General features: G+C 32.6%; 1 protein-coding gene across 1 annotated transcript in view; it reads left to right on the top strand.

Annotated features, from left to right (window-relative positions):
• The window catches only part of LOC129223097 (exportin-5-like), a 112557-nt gene that overhangs the window by 58648 nt on the left and 29772 nt on the right, over nt 1–24137 (top strand). Inside the window, exons 10-21 of the mRNA XM_054857664.1 lie at nt 3847–3937; nt 6053–6187; nt 6972–7066; nt 8705–8761; nt 15975–16070; nt 17515–17646; nt 18168–18274; nt 18362–18454; nt 20195–20288; nt 21821–21886; nt 21984–22102; nt 22183–22283. Coding sequence (XP_054713639.1) covers nt 3847–3937; nt 6053–6187; nt 6972–7066; nt 8705–8761; nt 15975–16070; nt 17515–17646; nt 18168–18274; nt 18362–18454; nt 20195–20288; nt 21821–21886; nt 21984–22102; nt 22183–22283 — 1186 coding nt within the window. The remainder of the gene's footprint in view (nt 1–3846; nt 3938–6052; nt 6188–6971; nt 7067–8704; nt 8762–15974; nt 16071–17514; nt 17647–18167; nt 18275–18361; nt 18455–20194; nt 20289–21820; nt 21887–21983; nt 22103–22182; nt 22284–24137) is intronic.

Here is a 24137-nt window from a genome sequence, read left to right as displayed (position 1 = left end):
GGAATTCAGCTGCTTGATGCTTATCTCGTTTACTTTGGTGAAGAAAAATCTTGACTTCTAATTGTGTGTGTGTGTGTGTGTGTGTGTTTTTTTTTTTTTTTTCAAACTGTTTATACGTAAAAACAGCCTTTTCATTTACATTTGAAGTTATAACTTAAAAGTTTGAAATAATTCGTACTATGTAGAACCTTTTTAAATAAGAAAGACAACAAACTAGAACAAAGAACCCAGTTGATAACGGTGAACGCAAAGAAAGGACAACCCAGAGCTGAGACAGCATATGCGATGTGCGCTCTTGATGCACATTTGAAGGCCATTTCGCAATTACCTAGGTCATTCATCTAACTATACATTAAGTATTTAATTCTCCAGAGTTTAATTTCAACCATTCGTAGATTCAAATGAGAGATTAATATATTTTATCAGCTCTCTTTTGCGAGTTTGGTGAAAAATGAGGCTAAATACTTAAAACTGAACCTCAAATGGGCAGCTAAAGATATTGTTTGATTTAGCTGAAATTTTGTATGATAAATAGGTTTGATAAGAGACAACTTTTCCACATACAGGCTAAACATATTTCTCAATTTCATTTTTTTCACTCCACCCTACTATACACATATATACTCGTATACATACCAACACTTATATATACTCAGGTATACAAGTATATGTACTCGAGTAGTAATTACATACATACAAGCATATGATATACAGGTACATGTATACAGGGTGAGTTTAAACTCTTCAGTAAACTGTTAAAAACTGTTAGTGGGGAGGATAAGAAGCAAGACTCACATAAGGAAAATATGGTCACAAACACACTGCTGATGCGCTACATGCACACAAAGCCAGAAGCTGACGGGTGCAAAACAGGTCTAAAATTTATTACATAAAGACAATTTTACACAACATTTTAAGTCTTAAGAATTTTTGGTCTTTGTGGTACTAATTTGTGACTTGTCTTGCATCCATCACTTTCTGGCTTTGTGTGCGTGTAGCTCGTCAGCGACCATAAGTTCCGAATGATTCTTTGCTTCTTATCCTGCCCACCCCTTAGATTTTTGCCCAAGAGCTTGGATTCACTCTGTAGGCATACCTGTATATGAGCACATATACTCATGTATACATACATGTAGTAATGTGTACCCGTAAATGTACGTAGGTGTGTAATAGTGTTTACACCTATACATATGTATATACTAAAGCTTCCATAAAAATATACGTGAGTAGACACGTACAAACACGCCCAGGATGTATCGACGAATTAACTTGTGCATACCCAAATATGTATGTAAACTTATAAATGCGTATATACGTCTACTATACACGTACATACTCGGGTATGCACGTATATACTGGAGATACAAGTGCATACACATGATGTTCGTTTATACACGTATATGCACTGAACAAGTATATACAGGTGACACATATTTACTCGTGTAGAAAGTATACGCTCTTGTAATTAATCATGTTTATATGCTTATATACTCATGTATACACGTGTATACTTGAGTGAGTACATGCATGCATGTATCTGATGTATACATGTCTCATATAAGAACGTGTTTACTCATATATATTACACGACACACATATACTGATTTATACACGCATGTACTCGCGTATATACATGTCACTATAAAAACAACCAAAATATACAAGTATTTGGGTTATATATAATGGTTTTGCATCTAAATTTAACTGTGACCACTTTCCTTCATCCCATGGGGTAAAGTGTTCACAAAAACATAGGGGAAAGTGTTATAAAACTACTAAAATCAATATTTTTTCCCCAAAAATTCAATGTACCGTGTTCTTTAATAATGCAATGTTAACCCTTCAAGCGGCCGTGACGTAAAATTCCTTCACTTAGCGATGTATCGAAGAGCGGCCGTGTCGAAAAATTTCGCCATGAATATTCTTCCATAGAATTTTACGCCGCAGCCGTTCTCGAAAAAGAATATTCAAGGCCAAAATTTTCGACACGGCCGCTCTTCAATACATCGCTGGGTGAAGGAATTTTACGTCACGGCCGCTTGAAGGGTTAAATAACAACAAAAAAAAGTTGAAGTGTTTAAAGAATTTATTGTATTTATTATCCACCTAAGTTGAAAACCTACGATTTTATGACCACTTTACCCCACCAGACCCTACTTTTACTTAGCCCCGTTATTGATTATTGGTATAGATGAGAGCATTGATAAGAAATACATTTCATGCTTGCTTCAGAGAAACCGTAATTCAAAATATTCATTATGATTACTATTAATTTTACTAACTTGAAAGAGTACAGCTTAGCGCAGCTAGAATTATTGCCGGACTTAGACATAGTTGTCGAAATGATATAGTGCTCTTTGAGAGCAACTTGCCTGCCCTTGCAAAAAGAAGACAGTGTGGCCTTACAAGGTATTTTAGCAAATTATATAGTTATAGAGAACAACACCGGACTTCAGCCTACCTTCTTGCATGGAATGATAATACTCGTTTGAAGAAACATAGCCCCTTCTCCTATGCAAGGTCATTGAACTTACCTCCCTCCGATGTGGAAACACATTTCCTGGGTTACGCAGGAGCTGGTTTGGAGCTTGAGGGAATTTATTTCCATGACGAGCTCCTGACTAGTGTGATCAAGAGTTCAGATCCACCGGACCTAGTTAAACAAATGGCCCTGGAAACTATACATAATATACCACATTTCTCCTTGAAAATCTATACAGATGGAAGCAGGGGAGAAGATGGCGTTTCGGGCAGTGGAGTATTCATTCCTACTCCCTCTGGGGCCTTGGAATTTAAAATCAGAAACCCGAATTTCTGTTCAGTATTTAGATCAGAACTAATTGCTATCAGAAAGGGTCTGCAGTGTGCTGTTCAGCGGGAGGAGTGTTTCCAGGAAATCTGGATTTTGACTGACAGTCGTGCCTCAATTCAGCACCTCGCTAATTGGAGTAATGTGGGCGACAAGACCAGCCTGGACATTCTGAGTCTACTACATTCTCTTTCATCAGGACATACAATTCACTTTCAATGGATCCCTTCTCACGTTGGAGTTGAGGGTAATGAAAGGGCTGACTTTTTGGCTAGATCTGCTGCTGCGGAGGGTGTGAGCCCTTGTGGAGATCTTACTTTCAGTGAGATCTCCACAATTTCAAAAATGGAGCTCAATCGCCAATTTAAAACACCTCCCAGACACGCCTGGTATTTTGCAAAATGTCCTGGTGAGTCCTTTAGACTCAAGGGTAGACTCCTCCAGACAACATATTCGAGATTCCTGAGTGGCCACACAAAAGCTCTTAGATTCTCTGGGAATATCAAGACTTTTCCGGAGTGTCACTGGTGCTCTGCTGGAGAGGTTTCACCTGAGCACATTCTATCTTGTTTGGGTTTTGCGAAGGAAGAGGTCCTTAATGACCCATTGCTGTTCTTGGATTTTTTGCAGATATTTGGATTCATGGGGGTTGTTTAGCATTGCTAAACATGCCCGAGATAAGTCAAAAAAAAAAAAAATAATAATTTTACTGTCTAAGGCGACAAATATTTGTAACAATGGGGTTTTATATTTATTCATTTTAATGGGGAAATTGCATGAAATTTGCGGTTTTTCATCTTTAAGTTGTACCTTAAGGTTAAGCAAATCATTTAGTGAAATTCTGAAGTCCCTAAGTGGTCTAGTTTCTAAGATATAAGCAAAAGCAGGCCTCAGATTTTTCTGTGACAAACATTCCAAGTATAATAAAAGTGCTTAAAAATAAGTTCATTTAATTGTTTGAAACTTTTTTCATCTATACAGGTGCATGAACATGTATAACTGTTCATTGTAATTGTATTGTAATTTCACTTTTATAGGTAGGTTATCCTTCAAAAAATGATTCTGCTGCTTGTGAATATTCCCGCTTAGAATTTGACTCTGACGAAGATTTTGATGCTGCATTCCCTAGTAAGTGTGATGTACTCCCTGCCTATCTATCAGCTATTGCATGGAAACATTTTCGTTTGAAAATGCATTTTCAAGTGCTTCAACTGGGTGTTAATGAGTTCAAACTCTCAAACATGTCCTAAAATTTCAATGTACATAAGAATCAAATGCAACTTTGCAACATGAGAAAAATATAAAATAAAATTTTTAAAATGGTAAATAAAGAAAGTAGGTGTTAAATCTTTTAAGATGTTATGATTGTAAGGACTCTTACTTTCATAGACATTAAGTGCATCGACTTTAAAAGGGTATTCTATTTCTTCAAGTTTGTTACGATGAAAAAAAGCTGAAATTTTTAAGAGACAGGTAATACAAAGGGTACTATAAAAGTTTTGCAATACAGCTGAGTAATTTCCACCATATTCAATAATACATTTATTCATTTTTTGTAACCAGTCCTCAAACTAGCTCTGCCAAGTTACATTCTGGAGAGAAACACATTTATTAAGCCAAGTCCTCTAAAGGTCCTCATCACTGGAAAAATTTTCTTTTCAGCTTCATCTTCAAATGTGGGACAGTGCAAAGTAAGAGGGAGTAAGGTCTGACTGTAAGAAGGATGCTCAAGAAGTTTCAGTCCCCCCCTCCCCCATCAGTGGCTAAATACTCGATGCAGGCTCTGGCACGGTGAGCTGGAACCTTTTCATGATGGAGGTACCAGGTGTCCATTCTTAACTTTAGTTGCAGATTTTTCATGGACTCTATGACTTTAGGCAGGTGCTGCTTTGTGTACCACTTACAAGTAACCCTACCTAAGTGTAAATCACTGATTACAATAAAACTTTGCAAATCAATAAAACACTTTAAAATATTGAACCCGTAAATTTTTTTATCAGCAACAAACACTTTTAATGGGATAAAATTTACCCCTAAATGTTGGATAATTGGGATATTAGAGGGTACAATATAGTCTTTTATTTGAAGTTTTAATTACAAAATCTCAAATAATGATTGAAAATTTGGAAAAACGAAGCAAACTAAAGTTGACATGTTTCAAGATTTTTCTGAAAATACTAATTAGAGGGGTAAACCATCTCTCGCAAACTCCGTTGCGTTGCTGACAAGCAATTTCATGTCAGATAAAGCACCTTCTTGGCCTCAACGTTTCTGATTTCAATAAAATTTGGCATGAAGAACGCATATGACAAGAAAAGTAATCCTGCAAGTTTTTTGATATTTACTCTGAAATTATTCAAAATATAGGCCTGTAAAAATACTCAAAATGTGCGAAAAAAATGAAAAGTGTTTTACAAATGACTGTAACTTCTCTTCCAATTACAGTAGAATGAAAATTCAAAAAATATAGTAAAGCTAAAAAATAGAGCTTTCTTTTGATATGTAACATGACTTTCTTACAACAGTTTTAACTTTCAGGGTTATTTACCATGACAGGGTAATATTGTGAAGGTTGGTTTACCCCAATGCGCAGTATTTTCAGAAAAATTACGAATTGCGTCAACTTTAGTTTGTTTAGTTTTTTCAAATTTTCCATCAGAATTTGAATTTTGTAGTTTAAATTCAAAATAATACAACATATTGTACCCTCTAATACTGTCTGTCTTCTATGTATTCAAAACAACACGCTCTACAATTCTGCTCTATCTGAAAAATAAAATGATCTTCTCTTTAGAGATCAAGATTTTCTGACAGTTTTAGGTGTATCCTTGTCATTAAAGTCCCAAACTTTATTTTGAGCCTTGATTGGCACATCCTAACAGTAACTTGCAGCCTCCTGGATCTTTCTGTTCAGTCACATTGCAAAACTTTTTCTGTACCCTCTGTATGAGTAAATGAAAAGTCAGTCAAACACTTATTTATTTATTTTTTAAAAAATAATTCTAAGTTTGAATACTAGAAGTATAGTTTTGAAATCTCTGCAAATACTAACTACCAAAATGTTGTAGCAGTGCAATTTATTATAAACATATATTTGCATTTTAGAGCGTTATTTAAAATTTGAAAGGAATTTATTTAATTTGCTTTTGCATACCTATTAATGAAAAATATTTTGCCCTGAATTATTGTAATGAAAATGGATTTCTACTATATTGTTACAGCTAATTAATTTCATTTATTTAGAATTTCGTGCCGAAGTTTGTGAAAATTTGAGGCTCATTACTAAGCTTTATCCCAAAATTACCTTTTCCTATGGCAACACTCTATTGCGAGCTCTCATGAATGATGTACAAATGTTTGATGGTGTTACTGACAGTCGTAAGTATTTGTTTTATAAAAGAAAATTTGATATGGACTGCACACTATTTCCTTTTACCCCCTACTGAATAATCTGTGATTTTTAATAATTGCTTTTTCATGTTATTTTATGATATTTTTTACTTAAAAAAAGGAATAAATATTTTCAATGAGCAGTTACTTCTGACAGTGTTTCATCTTATTTAACTAAAATTAAACTTAATTATCTTTAGTTAAACATAGAATTCCACATTTTTGAGAAAATATTTACTAATTTTTGCTTTATTGAATTAAAACTCTTTGAAACAAACTTGATTTGTATAAACGGCGGCCACCATATTTATTCAAAAATAAATAAGTAAAACTAAATAATAATAATCATTTATTTCATTACTTTGTTAAAACTATCAGTTTTCATTTTTAATGTTATGTTGTTAAAATAAGTTATGTTTCTCAACATAAATAACTCATTTTATTTTCCTGTGATTTTATTAGGTACTGTGCCATTAGTATTTTCTGTATTGTGTTTTTTCCATTTGTTTGCTTTTTGATTTAAGATAATTGCACCAAAAACTTTCTAAAATCTTGCGAAAGGTTTAAAAAAAGGGAAAGGAAGACTATTTATTGCTTTAAAATTTAATCATTCTTCCTGTATTTCAATCCATTCTTTTCTTTCCCTCTCTACTGCTCATAATTGTTTATATATCTTAAGGATTCAATATTCATCAATATCATAAGAATAATGTTAAACTTTCTTCTATCCTGTTATTAGCCAGCTATTAAATTTATCCTCTTTTATTTTTAGCAATTGATCGCCATGTTTCATGGGAGGCAATCATATATCTGATGGATGCAATAGGCTCCATTTTATTGAAAAATAGTCAAGTGGAGGATGTAAAGGTTTGCCTTTCTTTCTTCTCAAACTTGTTTTTAGTGCACTAAAAGCCAACAAATGACTAAATTTTCTAGCAAGAATATTTCCTTATGACATTATTTTGCTTATAAACAGCTACATTACCAAGGGTAATTGTATTTGGTTTCCACATCAGTATTCTGGTATTTTTGTCTTACAAAACCAGTATTCTAGTCTTCACAGTAATGGTTTTCAAAATTGGTAATGTTGCATCTCTTTTTCTAATGTTTCCGTTTTCCATGCGCCACTTCTTTTTGTTTTTACAATATTTATCTGTTCATGATTATAAACATGTGAAACAAACTTTACACATTTTTAACCTGTAAAAAAATAATGAAATTTTGCTCCACATTATTTGTATGAATAGTACTAATGATTGCTAGTATAAATACATACACAGCAATTATATATAATTTGAATGCAATATTGTGAATTATACGTAGTGATTATACTTCTTCTGTATCACCGTAAGGTCAGTTCTTTAAAGATGCTTGAATTTCTGTCTTATTATTAGCTCGCTTTGGGCAAAAATTATGCAAGGTGATCAGTTTAAAAGAGTATCCATTGTCTTTCATCTTAAATCTGACAAATATGGTAACTATTCTAGCACTGAAATGTAGTTATTTGAACCTTGTTTGAGTGCTGGAGACAATTTTCTAACAATTTTCGGCTCTTAACAACTTTATTTGGGAGGTGAAACAGAAATGGTGATACAGGTTACTTAATCATAAAATAACTTTGCCAAAAGTAACAAATGCTTGTGATTCTCTTCCCGTGATCCCAAAATACCATGATCGAATGCACGAGCTACTAGGATTGCATTCCTTATCATTTCTGCCGAATTGCACAGTAAAACATAATAAAAACACGAGTTTGCAACATATTGAATAATAAAGAAAAAGAGAGGTAACAACAAATCAATACAGGGTTTTCTCTAATGCCTGTGCAAAGGACAGAGATCAGGCATTTCCACCAGAGCCCAAATACTGATGAGCACAGTATTTACTCTTACCTTTACTACAGCTATTGTCCGATAGCTTTAAGCCCAACACAAACTTAAAATAAACCCCACTGTCCAAGGCGTTCCAAATTCTCAACATTTAAACAATGTTATAAAAGTATGGTCAAAACTTTTTTCTAAATTCAAACTGACTGCTATTACAATCAAGACCTAAGCTTTGGAAATTAATTGCCACAATGCACATGGTTGAACAAAGGGCTGCTAAATTGTTAATGTTAGTGGCTATAGTGAAGCAAACGTTCAGGAGACGGAGTTTGTGGAAGTTATTAAAATAAGATTGAGCTACAGCAACATGGAAAGTATCATTCAAAAATTTATGTTTCAGAACATTAATAGTAGTAGTGAAAGCAGTTCTAGTGTTACTATTTTCTTTGTTCTATAACCTCAGAAACAACTCTGGCAATTATTTATTTATTTTGTTAATTATTTTGTGACAGATTCTTCTATTTATTTGTTTCTATGACACTTAAATTTTCAGAGTTGTCTTACGCAAGTTATTTATGGCAGCAGCTGTCGAAGTTGTTAGGATAATGCTCTATATTGCAGTACGTTCGTAATTTGTTCAAAGGTAATTTTTTAATATTAGTTTTTTTTTCTCTTGCAGCTATTAGCAAAAGAAGGTTTGGACCTTTTGCATCTCTGCCTAAATTTTAATACTGAGGTTTGTATATTTCAAATACAAAGTTTTTTTTTTTTTTTATGTCTGTCTGCAGCCTCTCTGCCATTAATTGATGAGTATTCCAGTAAGAAATCGAAGCATAAAAGAGAGGGTGAACTTAAGCGTTCGTACAGTTGTCATTTCTGAATTTTAAAATTACAAAGCATGTCTTAAGATGATCACCATCCATATCACCCTGGCAACAAGCTGAATCCCTCAGTCCAATTTGGTGTAAATGTTTTTGTAGATAGTTGTATCCTACGAGTAAGCAAAAGAAAGCCACTCCAACAGACCAAGGCAGGTTACTAGAGATTTTATAATTTTACTGAGGAGGATACTCCATTTCTTATTTATGGCAGTGTGTCATTTTGTAAAGATAAACTTAATTTTTAATTCATTTTAAACAGTACTTTTAATATAATGCAGAGGCAAAGGAGAATCAGGTTCTGTTATAAGAGATCTAGTGTTCTCAAGTTTATTTGCCTGCTCATTACTCAAAATGTCACAATGACTAGGTGGCACCTGGAGGGCAACACTTTCTCTAATTTTCTTGAGTTTAAAAAGTTTCTCTTTCACACTACAATGGACCAATGCCTTTTCATTGTATTTTGAGTTTGTAAGTGACAAATCAGCTGCTTGCAAATCATTAAGAAAAACAATATTGTGTTCTAGACTGGTTTTTATTTTCATCAAATACATATGAAATTGACCCTATCTCTCCATCAAAATTGTCGCAATGTTTCCCAACAGGACAGCTAATACTGAAAGTACTTGAATTTACTCCAGGTATTTTTTATAGCATTTTTGGCCACAAACCATCTGAGTACTCATGAACAGTGGCGTAGCTGTGGAGGGGGTGGTCCCCCTCCCCCGGACAGCACTTTTTGAAAGGTGGCAAGTTCACATTTTTGATGCGAAAAAATTTAACGTGTTTTCCCAATGAGGAAATCATGCTTTTGATCTATAACTGGAGTCAAAAAACAGGGATGAAAATCTTCCACGGATGAACGTTTTTTTGCTTTTTGTATTTTTTTTATATCCCCGGCCGTCTAGCATTTTCAAGCAATCGATTGCAAACGGGTTCTTCCCGGCAGGATTTTTGCTGCCTCACGTGTTCTTTCTAAGGTAGAAAGAAGAAAGGAACTTCGTTTCGTGGGTGGGGAATGAAAAAGGCTCGAGAATGACGTACAAAGCGAGAATGATGTAGAAAGCGTCAGCGTCTATGCATTTCAATATCCAATTGCATCCGCTTCCATAACAATCGCTCATTTTTGTCTACTATTCCATCCTATCACTTAAACCTTTATAACTTTTTGTAGACTATTATTTTCAACCCTTCTTGTATGTATTTTATTTTTTGCTGAAAACTTGTACGTTCATTGTTTTGCCACACCCATTTCGCAGCCACTTTCTAGCGATCGCGCAATTACCTCTTCACCTCCCTTTTGCCCCGACCTTCTATCAGGATTCTTGCTGAGGCACACATTCTTTCCTTAGTAGAAATAAGTAAGGAACGTTTTGCTGTTGGTGAAGAGGGTGAAATAGGAGGGGAAGAAAGAAGTGCTGGAGAGTGGAGTGACGGTGGGTGCAATCGTTCGATGTAGCATTTGAAATCCGATTGCATCTGCTTCTGTAACACTCTCTCATTTCTATCTGCTGCGTCATTCTACTGCTTAGACATTAATACCTTTTTGTAGACTAATATTTTCAACCCTTCTTATACAGTGAAACCTCCAAATAACGGACAGTCGAGGGACCAGAAGTTTTGTCCGTTATTGAGAGGTGTCCGCTATAAGGAGGAACTACTTAATTTACCTTTTTCAAAATGGGCTGTTGTTTCCTTTATAGAACACAATCGAAACAATTGCGAAAGGTTTACTACATTTTACGTCAAGAGTAATTAATCTGTTTTTTCTTAATAAAGGTATACTGACAGCACACATTTGTCTTAAAAAGCATTTAATCAATTAAAGTAATCAGTTAAAACAGTTTGACATCTCTTTTTTGCATTACAAGCCTGTTTCTCAATATAAATATTTAAATCATTTACCTTAGCAAGTCTTTCAGTGTCCCCATTGCTCAGGAAAAAGTTTTTCATTCTTTACTGTATTTCAGTGCTTCCGAAAATTCTCTACTTTTTATGGTTAATTTATTTATTTTATCTGGAGTTGCATTATTGACAATTGGCAATATGACCTTGAATATGGGCAAATCTTTTTCATGTCTAAAAATTAAACAATCCAACGAAACCACGGCGCCATTAAGCCGACTACTACCAGCGCCGGTCTGCTCAATTGCATCTCCCGAGAGCCCCAGTTAGAAAAAGCACCCAGTTTCCGCTTTTTTATCTTAACTTTTGAATAGTTATTGTGTACAAAATTCATTAAAATCTTTAAAAAAACGTACGTTAATTGTTAGACTGACATCAGTTTTCACTTATCTGCTTCAATACTCTCAAAACTAGCCGTAACAAAATTATGACTTTTTTTTCTTTTCATTATTTGCTGCTCGTAAAAAGTACCATGTCTTTTAGTTCTTTTTTTTTTCTGCCCCCAACTTTTATGCCCCAATCGCTGCTTCTGCCCATTACCACCCTTTCAATTCCAAGAAACAGTGATAAGGAAATAACGGGGGGAGGGGGTGGAATATCAGTTGCAGAGGATGAAAAGCTTTGTAAGGCAAGCAGTTACTAAGATATTCTGTGAAAAGAAAAAAAACTGGAAGTGCTGCGATCGCAAGGAAAATTTTTTGTGAAATAACTGTCCGTTATTCAGAGTGTCCATTATTCAGAGTGTATTACATGGAATGGCCTATATTGAGGGACTGGAACTTGCAAAAATGTCCATTAATTAGAGGTGTCCGTTAAGGGAGGTTTCACTACTTTATTTATTTATTTTTTTTATGAATTCTGCCACACCCATTCAAAAATGTTTATCCTATTCCATCCGAGAATTTAAGCCAACATCATTCTTCAAATCTAGTTTTAATGCTGATCAGGCTTACCAAAGATATAGCTCTAGAAGATCTTAATAAGTTCAAATTTATTTTAATTGCACTGTGCTATTTTATTATGACAGACATGTAAATATAGTAAATTAAAGATACTTATATTTTCAAATCAAAATTTTTTTTATCAATTTAAAAATAATAATTTTTATGCTAGTGCTTAAAATGACCATTAAAACTCAAAATGTTTTAGATTGGGTTTAGTGTTTTAATGATTTTTATAGAATATATCCAGCTGCTCCACAAAATTTCAAAATGCTTCTCAAATTGTTTCTCCAAGGTTAGCCACACTGATAATGTCATTTTGTAATTATGGTGTCCAATGATTCAGCCTGTTTTAAATGTTTATTAAATGGAAGCTTTATAGCATTAGATGTCACATTATAAAGTTTTAATTTCACCTGATTTGTGGACTATGGGGATGGTAAATGGAATTAATGTATTTGTTCAAATCTTAAATAAATGCAAGCTTATTTTATTTATTCATTTGTTAGCATTTCTACTAGTAAAAAAAAACAAAAACCATTCATCTATTAATATTTAAAAGAGAGTATAGTATCAATATAATTTCACGTAATGTAAGAAATATATCTATATTAAAATTTTAAGTCTCGCCATTTTTCCTCTTTTTTGACTTTGGGCTGTTTGTATCCCTGCAAAAAAAAAAGAAGAAAAAGGTCATCGAATTGTAAAGTTTTGGTACAACTAATGATAATTAAATTATTCTAATGCAAAACATGTGTTTTTCTTTGGACATCTCAGCACTATTGTTTGTTTTTTCTCTTCCTTCGTCTGAAGCTATAGGGAGGTGGTAGTGTAAAGTCAAGGGACTATGTTTTTTTCCTTTTACTGTTATGGTTCACTATTGCGAAAGAAGCAATACATTTCATAACGTTTCGCTATATGATGAAGCTACCACTTGATTTTAAGAAAGTTCCTTGGAACCTTATTTTTTAAAAAAATCACTTTTTTTATAAAGGAAAGTGACAACAAGAGTAAAAGGAGAGAGGTCTCAAATGGTGGGCGATTTCTTGCTCATTTTCAAGGTAGCATTATCTGTTTCATCAATTGCTTTGATTGGTCATTGATTACAAAATTTTCACTAAGACAGAATGGATTTTATGTATCTTATTGTCCTTTATCAGTGAAAAATAGTATAATCCAAATTTGGTAATGTAGCAGTACTGGATCTAGGAAAGAGGGAGGGGATAAGTCTTGCTCGTACCCTGGGTGGGAACTTCTGAGTTCGTCAGTATTAAATGATTCGCTCAAGCATGGATCCAAAAGGGAGAAACCAAATTGACCCTGAATTAGCATTTCTAAAACTTTAAATTAGGAAAATTTCCACGACCTTTAAGCTCCTTCTTACTGTCACAAAGCTTAAAATGTATTTTCAGGACTTTAATGTTGAAATTTTTCCAGAGGAAAGCCACTTACCATCCCTTTCTCCCTTAACTTGGCCAAACATAGCCTGAAACAGCATTTTGGGGTGCTCCATTTTCAATCCTCCCCCTTTTTTTACTGTCTAACATTGCCAAAGAAAGCTTTAAAATGTGTTTTAAGGCCAAAGAGTTTTGACCCACCAAAAACAACTTAAAATTGTGTTCTTAAACCCTCAAAAAATGTCACATTTTTCAGGAAGAACAACAAACCTTCTATTAACCTCACCAAACAGCCCAATAGTGCATTTTTAGGCCTTGAGCCTCGAAACATTTTCAAAGGATAACGCTCACCCCATCCCTTCCCATCTCATCTTTTAGCCTAATATTGAGTTTTTAAACCTTCAATATCAACAAATTCCTGAGGGCGGTCAAGCTCTGACACTTCCTGTAACATAGTCTAAAATGTTTATTTAGGACATCAACTTCAAACTTTAAAGTCCACATCTCATCCAATGTCTCCAAAAATAACTTAAAGTAGGGGTTTTGAAAGTTAAATTTCCGAAAAATTCTAAGGTAGGGACCCCAAATGTGCTTCAAAAGTTTCAAGGGGAGACATGAAAACCATTTGAATTCCCAACATTTTTGGAAACATTTGGGAACTTATGTTGTTAAAGACAACCTACAAATGCGTTTTTGAAACTTCGGCATCTGAAGATTCCAGAGAGATCCCGAATGTTCCCTGTTCTCTTTAACGCCATCAAAGATAGACTAAAATTGATTTCTAGTTTGAAAATATTTCGGGAGGAAAATCCAGTCTTTGTTGGAGTTAAGGGAAGCCCTTATATCACTAGATACAGCCTACAGTTACGTGTTTTTCAGTTTAGTTGAAAAGCTTTCCGTCTTGCGCCCCCAAACTTTCCCCAGTATCTTCAGGTATCCAAAAATAATATCCTAAAATTGCTTTTTTAACACATCAATTTCGGAGAATTTGCTTGAAAAGTCCCGACCCCCCCCCCCCCCTAACATCACCTAAGAAAGCATAAAACTGTTTCTAATTTTGAAAAGAAAAAAATTAAAAAGCAATACTCAAAATTCCGAATTTTGTCTTAACTTTTCGAATATTTCGGTGGGAATCTGAATTTCTTTTTTTCTTCTGCAAGAAAAATACGAAGGAAAAAAGGTAAGTTTTTAATTTCTTGATTAAAATCTTATTAAAATACTTTTGACTCTTTAATCTATTAACTATTTCCTATCAAAAGGGCAGCAAATTAAGGAGCTGCCCCGAGTGGCAGAAAGGGTAGCTATGCCACTGCACATAAACATGAAATCAGTTGTCTGATGGGTACCTGCTATGTACAGTACCAAAGTTCATCTCACTTTGAGAACAAAACTGTTCATTTACATTCCAAATAAGGTCTAGGTGGCTCTCCAACATGATCTAGGACAGGGTTCCATTCCTGTGAGAAGACTTGCGAAATGGGTGTGTGGATATCCTATGTATCATAAAGGTCATGCACTGTTGAGAGAAAAGATTTATGTGTTTTAAATCCCTCGCTTGTTGGTCCTTAATATGTTAGAAAGTTATTTTTTCTGTGCAAGATTTTTTCAACAAGGTTTCTGACGCATTTCTAGCACTTTTGACTCGGAGGTTCTAACTCTGTCTGGAGTTCCAAAGCAACTATAGATGTCGACTTAGCACCCCCAGTAATTAATTGCAACATATTGTTTTGGAAAATGTCTAATTTGCCTCTACCAGAATCAGAATCAAAGCTTCATTTCCATATTCAATAACAGGTCGAATATAGTTTTTATAGGCAGTGCATAAACCATCTCAAATTTAGCCCCAAATGACACCTGCTAAGAGTTTTGGTAGTCATGATCTTGAATATCCTCTATCAATGGCTGTGTCCATATGCTTCTTCGAATTTAATTTTGAGTTGAAATGAATGTCCAAGTGGAGAGTATCAAATGTTCTATTTAAATATTAGTGTAGCCAAGTTGGATGTTCTGTTGTTTGTACAAATGTTATTTTGTCAGGTATAAAGTGGTTTATTTTTTACAGGAAATTTCAGTTTTACTTAAACTGTAGACATACTGCTGCTCTTTTTTGAGTGTTGTTTCTGTCCTTTCTATTTTGAACTGTGATGAACTTCACAAAGCTCATTTTCAACGCCGTTTTTAAATCATTCAAGCTTATACTTAGCAGTTATTTATGCATTGTTCTTAAATGTTAATTTTTAACAGGAATCAAACTTATTGGGGTTTGGGCAAAATTGATATTTTTATATGTTTGCGAATAAGTATTTAAAATGTCTTCAATGATTATTTTATTTATCATATGATAAATATAGGAGAGGTTTGGTTTATTTTTTTCCTTTGTATCTCACAAAATTAATTTTAGTTTTCTTTTTTAGTGCATTAAGATCATTAATAGCTATTATTAATAATGTTATCTTTTTAAAAATCAAAGAAATGTAAATTATGCCAAAAGTTTCTAACTTTAATAAGTTTCCTTCCATTCATTTAAATTTGCTTCACTATTTTTGATGCTTTTCAAAAGAATAACGACATTATTTTCAGAATTCCTTAGACACTAAATTTAGACTTGATTGTTTTGTAAGAATCTTCAATTCTTACTACTAAAAAAAAAAATTAATATTTTTTTTTCATAGTAATCTTGCATAAAACTTACTTTAATTTCATGCATTAAAATAAATTGCAAAATTATCAAGTACTTTGGATACATTTCAGAGCAAATGTAGCATCTGTCTTTTATTGTATTTATTAGTAAATGCTCGGTTTTACTTTTAACTTTTTTTGTCCTATAGGATCCAGTTATATCGTCTTCTATGCTTTCTTGTATATCAGCTTTATTCTTCTTTCTTGAATTTTCCTCTGAATTACTTCTTACAGTTTTTGAAAAAGTAAGCATTTAGTTTAAAGAACTTGTTTGTTTATAGTCATCATGTAAGCATTTTTAAGGTAAGTTGCAGTTAAAGTATTTGACTATACTTATAAGAGTCGTAAAATCTATTTATGTTTACTCTTTGCTTAATGAAGTTTTTAATGTTTTTGTTTGACCCTGAGGGCTAGGTTGTAGTTTGGATAACTTATTGAGCTGCTTAATCAGAATATTTGAGTCACAAATTAAAAAACATACTCGATTAACCGCACTTAGCTTTTATTATAGCACACTACAGATATATGCAGCAAGAATTAAGAATAATGAATACTTAAAAATGAAAGAGATATTTACGACTGAAAAGAATATAATGCAGCAACACTGCTTGAATAATGTCTGCTGGACTAACAAATCACTCATTTCAAACAACAACTTTTATGCTGTTGCCATAAGTTTTGCATAATATATAATAATGTAATATTTAATTTTAAGGTCAAGGCTCTAAAACTCTCAAAAAAACATTGTTTTTTTTTTTTTTTTTTAATTTTAAATTTTATCTTAATTTCTGCTTTCTGATTTATTTATTGATTTATTTTTTGGTGGAATGAGTGTGTTGTAATTTTGAAAATGTATTTTTTGAAAATGTATTTCTGTATTTTTATAAATATTAATTATCTATACTTTTTAGCTAGAAAACAAAATTTATTCACCTTAGTATCATGTACACCAAATTCACTCTTTTATAAGCTAAAGATACTGAATTCATTTTTAAATTTCATTTTCAAACTGCAGTGTCATTAGATCCTTCGATTTGTTTGCAGTTGAATGAATGCATTTTCAAGAGTTGCATGTCCTTTCTCTACTACACCAATGTAAATAAATCCTTTGCTATTTGAAGTCTTTCAAGTACAAATTGTTATATTTCCTGTGAAATGTGTAATGTGTGTGCAATTGTCTGGATTTTGTAAAATTTTCTTAATTTTATATTTACGCTTTCCATTTTTGTTCCCCGACATCAGTTGTTATTAAAAATTCCATGTAAGCGAACTTTTGGTTTCCAGAAACATTTTGATAACTCAATTAACTAAACTATCATTCCCACTAGTGTCTGTGACCTTTGCTTTTTTATTTTATTTGTTTGTTATTTTTTATTTGTTGAATCTTCAACCATTAGTCTAATCATCAAAATCTTTGTTAATAATTGAATTGACAAAGAAATGTCAATTCAATTGAATAATCTTTGTTAAAACTGCCTCTGCCAATGTTTTTTAAAGTTTTCACTTTCACAGATATCTCTTAATTTTTGTGTGAAAGAATTTTCATAATAACTTTTCAGTTAAAATTTGAAAATGAATTGTTTCATTTTATTAAAATGATTTCAATTTATTTAGGTGAAAGGCCTCTTTTTAAAAGCTACTCCATAATGGTAGTCCATATATTTTTTGTCATATTTATGTACTTTGTAGGTATTTTCTGTTTGGACTTGTTATACTACTGATGGTAGAAATCAGGCTTACATAAAAGAAATTCAAAATATTAGGAGGCATGCTGGTGCATTGTTTATCAAATTATGCTTATCGTGCCCAAAAATAATTATGGTAAGTCATTTTTAAAACACTGCTGTTTTCTTTTGTTTTCCTTAAAAATTCATTGTGAAAATATTTTTATCATTCTAATTGGTGAGGCTTCTTTTTTTCCTTTTTTTTCTTTTAACCCTTTTGGAAATTTCTAAATGTTACTAAAACTGTGCTCTTATAGAACAACTTTTCTTTCATCTGATTAAACATGTTAAAGGTCATAGAGAATATGCTTCTTTTTCTTCTTGCACTATGCAATCTATTGGTTATGTATGTCTTCTTGCTGGCCTTTTACTTTTTTTTTTTTTGGATTATATTTCTTTTAGAATGTAGGTTTTTTGTTTTCTTTTAAGTAAATGCTCAATCTGATGTACATAACTGTAAAGTTCAGCGTTTGTGTTCGTATTACAAAGATTTATCAGCAAATAATATTTACGTATATTTAAATTGTGTACCAATATTATTCATGCATTTTCAAAACAACTTTAAAAATTTAATTATTCATGTCTGTAAATGTGCTTTGTTATTCATTATTTTTCAAGCCAGCATTTGAATTATTGAGTCAGCATATTCAAGATTTTATCCAGCACTCTCCCAATCTATCACAAATTGAAAAAAGCTCTCTTTTTGAGGGTTTGATAATTCTCAGGTATTTGTTCAATATGTTCAATTTATTGTGCATGCTGATATGTATTTGAAGGATTGACATATTTAGAATGTGATGTTTTATTTACAGTAATGAAATATGTGATTATGACAAGCAAAGGAATTTTCTACAAACATTACTCTCTCCAGTTATATCTCTTTGGCTGTCGAATAATATACAGAAGTGAGTAGACTTTATATGATACATGTGTGTAGAAATACATTTTATTTTACATGATATTTGGACCACGGTCGAACTCGCTTGTAACAAGCCCTGATTTAGCGAGAGTCCGTATATAACAAAGGAATCAAAAATTTATGGTTGGTACAATGTTAAGTCTATGGGAGCATCATTTGCTTGCAACGAGCAAACCCTGCTTACAATGAGCGGTACTTGTGATTCAGAAAATTTCTATTGGCTTCCAGCTCAGCTTATCTTCTCTGGGAAAAACTTCCTCAATATTTCAAAGTCAACCAGAAGTTAAGAGATGAGTAATAAATCTTGAGAACAAGTGATGACTGCCCCATTTTTTTTAATTTGGAGAGTAAAGATGCATTAGAAAATTATATGTTTGTTGACAGCAACCTTCTCACCAACAAGATACTTATTTCCAAGGATATTTTAGCTGAAATTCAAGCTTAAGGAGATAAAGAAAAAAAAACGAAAGCAACTATAATAACGACAAAGTAGAATTTCAAGCCGAACTACAATTGGCATAGTTAATGGCTTTTGATGTGCAGAACAAACTTTTTGAGGTAGTATAACAAACAAGTACAGTCGTCTCTTGCTACATCGGGCTTCGACTTTTGCAGCTTCACTACATTGTGACTTTTTCTTTTTTTCAAATACAGTGATTAGTCTTTTTTATGCACTCGTGTAAACTTATTCCTACAAAAGAATAAGAAGCTTTTAAGTAAGGTCTGAGGGGCTGTAGTTTTACTAGTTGAGGGAGTGGAGGTATAAAATCGCTGAAGAAAGGGTAAGGAATCGCTATCTCATTTTAACCGCTAAACACTAACTGGAAAGTATAAATCATTGTGTTATTACTAGGGGATGAATACATATATATGTATTTATCCCCTATAAATAATGTATAAATGTTGTATATGGTGTTCAACAATGTACTAGCTTTTTAAGTGGTGTACATAATACCTTTAATGAGGATAAATGTAGAGGAAGAATGAGGGTACATACGGTCACTAACTAGCAATTGATTCATCATCGAACAAGTTGAGCTATTTTCATAGATTAGTAGTAATGTGTAAGAACTGCATGTGTGTGTGTAGTTTCTTTCCCAATAATTAACAATGATATCTATTACATCTAATATATCACATTTTATGCAATATATTAAGTAATACAAATGTAATGGTGGCTAAGGCTGCTGTTTCATGTCTAGGAAGCTCTAACTATCTTAAAAACCTTTTTAAATTGTCATAAATAAGTTTTATGAACTCTAATTAGAGGAAAATATTCAGTTTATAAATACAGAATCCTACTTTGTGGAAATTCAGTTATCGCCGTAAAGTTAACTGCAATAAACGAGGGTTGACTGTATCACGGGTCCTTCGTTCTCGTTATAAGTTACGTGTTCGACTGTATATGTATTTGATTTTTAACATAAACTGTTGTAAATATTTTAAGTATGTTGCTTTTTTGAGCCATTTTTCAGCCTTTCAAAAATTCATCAATCAAAGCACCGTCCCTATAGGAAAGAGAGTTCCCCAAATATTTTTGTCTCACTACAGTAGACTTTATTGAATCCTTAGCATTTCAACACATTTATTATATGTGTAAGAGCAGCTTTTGCAGTTTTCTTGTTTGAAATCTTTAATATATACTGTACATAATTTACTATTTGAATAAAATTACAAATTTTATGAATAAATTAAATTTTTAACCAGTCCAATTTTATTTTTGTAGACATATTTCTACCCCCGAAAATTTTATACTTGGCATTGGTTTGGATCAAGCTTCAGAAAATTACCAGAATATGGAAAATAAGATTAGATCAGATGTAAGTAAGTTACATAGATGTTGAATTTATATTGATATTTTTAAGATAAAGCGTGCAGATACGCTCGTGACTCTAAGCGTGTTTGGGGGGGGGGGGGGGGTATGGCCTTACTAGCTATTTGAAACAATTTGTACTTGTGATGTTTGTAGTTCACTGTGCTACTTATTGTCAATTACTAAAAAAATTTACAGATTCCATTTTTTCTCTTTAATTCATCCTAAACACAGTAACTAAAATGGTATGTGAAGAAAATAAAGAGAACTTCTCTCAATAACTCCTTCGCAGGGCCGTCCCAAGGGGGGGAGGGTGAGTGGGGCAATCACCCTGGCGGCCACAAAATGAGAGTAAACCTGATAAAATATTTCAATTTCAAAAATTATTCCCACTAAAATTTATTACACCCATGACTGGATGGTACGAATGTATTTTTTTTTTGTAGGTACATATGAAAGGGTAGTAATTATTTAGCAAAGGTTTTTTTTTTTTTTTTTTTTTTAAGCAAAGGGATGTAAGTGGCAAAATTTTAAAATTTGGAGATAACCAGTACAAATAGTAGGGGCACCTCTCCTCTGTCTTGGGGCAAGAGACTAGTAGCTCTGGTAAGAGTTGCTGTACAGCATGATTTAGAAAAAAAATCAATGAAAACCTACCTAGGATGTTATCTTTATATGCGTTTAACTCAAAACTTAAAAATGTTCACTTACATCCCTTTGCTTCTCATTGACTCATATTATTTGTGCCAAAATACTTTTATTGTAGAAAATTTAGAATAACTGATTAAAATTTAGTTTTATGTAGCCATACAAACAATACAAACAAACAAAAAAATCTTTCCTCTTTATAATAGTAGTATAGATTATTAAATTCAAAAAGATGGAATTTTTGTGTACTTAGCGAAAAGAAAAGAAAAAATGTTACTAGATTTTTTATTTAGTGCCATTTTAAATTAATAAAAGTACATGAATAACGTCTTTATGCGCTTTTTCATATTGATCTATACCCTTCCAAATTGTGTAGCCCTGTTCCAGCTATTGAAAACATACGTTAGTTTAGTGAATTTTTAAAAATTCAACTTATTTTAAGGATTCCATAAATTGGTTCATTATTAGAGAGCTTCTGGAATGTAAATTTCTTTCATTTTTTGCAAGTTATTTGTCAAAGTTTGGTGAAGTCTTCATGTCAATGACAGGGGTGCCCATCCCTCTAAGAGCAAGGGCACCCCCCCCCCCAAGCAAGATCCCTTAAAAGAGTGAAAAATACCTCTCAAAACACCTCGCCCCCCCCCCCCCAAAAAAAAAAATTCAATGCTGCAGTCTGCGCCATGATCCCCTCCTAGTGACCCCTGTCACTGACATTTTAAATCAGAAGGACCTGTAGGGAAACTAACCTCTTAATAATAAAAGTCATCTCACAAATGCATTAATCTTATTGTGCATTGTGTTAAAAAAATAAAACTACCTTTCAATACTTTAGTAAGTTCTTTACTTATTCAATTTGTACTCTTTTATTAATATTTATTATTTCATCTTTAGGTTATGCTTTGTCTAAATGTCATCAAAGCTTGTGTTAAAAGGTGTAAACTACCCAGTGACCTCGAGGTTAGTATGATAAATTAAAAAAAATAGTATAGTTCTCATGTTAATTATATACAAATGCAGATTTTGAAGAATATATACTTATGATTTTTTTTAACAGGCAGCTAAAAAAGGAAATTTTATCCATCCTTTGAGTCAATCATTGAACATAACATTGTATCAAAATCCTTCTGCTGTTCAAATTTTACCTACAATTCCAGGAATATTTGCTTTTATTAAGTTAGTATTCTGTTTTTTAAGCATTCTTTTATTTATAAATTGTGAATTTTGAACTGTTGTTAATTCTTTTTCTGTTTTAGAACTCTTGACTCACTGAATGATCCAAATATGCAAAGTAAAATTCACCCAAGTTTTTCTGGTGTAATGGAAATGACCGAAACAGATAAAAATGCAATTTTAGGTATATTTTTAACATGCTGTTCTGACAGTCATTTTTAATTATTAAATAGGCTAAATAATTAGTGAAGTTCGGTGATCTCTGGTTATGCTGTTTTCACATCAGACTTGCTGATTATAGTAATTGATGCAGCTAACTGAGAATTGGAGAATTTTGTTATTAAATGATAAACAGTTCTCATATACCTGAAGTAAATAAGAGATGCACATGTAAAAAAGCATATGTTTTGGCATAATTAGAGAACTGTTGATAGGCAGGCTATTATACCCTAAATGTAATCAACCGAGCTATACAGTGTCAAATTTTTAATTTTTCAGTGTACTTTCCTTAGTCAGTGTGCAATAAGCAAATTTTAATTCCAATTTTTTTTTTTGTTAGTTTGTCATTTTGTGATTTGCAATTTACTGTATGTGTATTAAAAACCTTTTCTGTTTTTGTAAGATGGGAAAACAATAGGTTTTGCAACATGGATGAAAAAATATAATAGCTCCAGATACAGATCATCCACTGTCTTTCACACTTTAATCTTTTTTTTTTTTTTTACTTTTTTCTTTTTGGTAATGGTTAACAAAATGTAGACAAATGCAACCATTTTAACTAAATAAACAAAAAATATATTTTTAGATATTCATCTTTGCTGCTTTCCTTTCTTTTCCAATGACATTGAACCTTCCAATGTCACTGAAACCTAACTAGTTGCAGGGGTAGGAGTTTTCATAAAAATTCTAAAATTTCAAATTTCGTCCTACAATTCCTAAAATTTTCATTATTTATTCCTTACTTACGCAGGAAAATAATATTCAACCTAAAAATGAAACTTTTCATGATGATATGCCTATATTGTAGAATAAAATAAACTTTGTAGACCCTAAAAAACTTTTTCTAAAAAAGAAACAGAGAAAAACTTGTGCTGCTGCTCCTTTTTTTCTGGAGGAGGGAGGGGATGCAGTTAACAAAAACACATGCTCATTATAAAGCTGTTTCTTTTATCTATACTTTGTTAGGGAAAAGAAATATGATATGATGATTTTGATTTATTTCCTCCTTGAAAAGAAATGAAAAATGTGTGAACCTGGAGTGGGGGGGAGTATTCCCTCCTTCGCTCAAATTGCAGTTCTGTGGCAGAGGGGGGGGGGGGTGAAAGGTATCATAACTAATTGAAATAAAATAAATACAGTGTGTTGAGTTAGAACCCAAACATAAACACTTGGTTCAAAAAATTTATTTAGAGCAAAATTTAAATGATTTGTCCCCAGGTGGGAAGTAATAGTTATTTTTTTAGTGATTATCTTGTGTCTGCTTTGAGCATTAGTTTGTTCTTACAGTACAAAGAGTCAGTTTGCTATGTATTTCTATTCAGTGAAGGCTAATTTTTTCTTGCACATATAATTTTAAAATGTAGTCACTAACTTTTTGCTTTTAAAATATAAATAGATATTTGTTTTGTTAAAATGCCACAGAAAATGAAATTATCTTGTGGTTGGAAAAAGCAGACAGAGATGGATGCAAGATCAGCGCATAGTGCCATGCAGAAAAGGATCAATTTAAGCATTCCATTCTGTTTGTACATTATCTTTCCAATATTGATATTCAAGAATTTTCACTGGTATTGTCTCACACTGAAGTGGCGAAACATAAGAGGTTGACAAATAGCTTGAAAAATCATGTTGTATTTTTAATTACTTATTTTTTGTCTTCTGCTGAAAACGAATTTATTATGATGAAGCAATCCAAAGCTTTTGATTCAAATTCTCTCCAAGATAAAATCTCGAAAGCAGAGGTTTTCTTAGTTTCAGTTGCTGTACAAAAATTGTTAATTAGCATCTTTAAATGATTTATCTGTAATTTACAGGGATA

This window comes from Uloborus diversus, chromosome 5 (assembly GCF_026930045.1).
Source record: "Uloborus diversus isolate 005 chromosome 5, Udiv.v.3.1, whole genome shotgun sequence".
NCBI classification, from domain to species: Eukaryota; Metazoa; Arthropoda; class Arachnida; order Araneae; family Uloboridae; genus Uloborus; species Uloborus diversus.
Note: the sequence above shows the minus strand (reverse complement) of the source record. Positions and strands in the feature narration are given on the sequence as shown.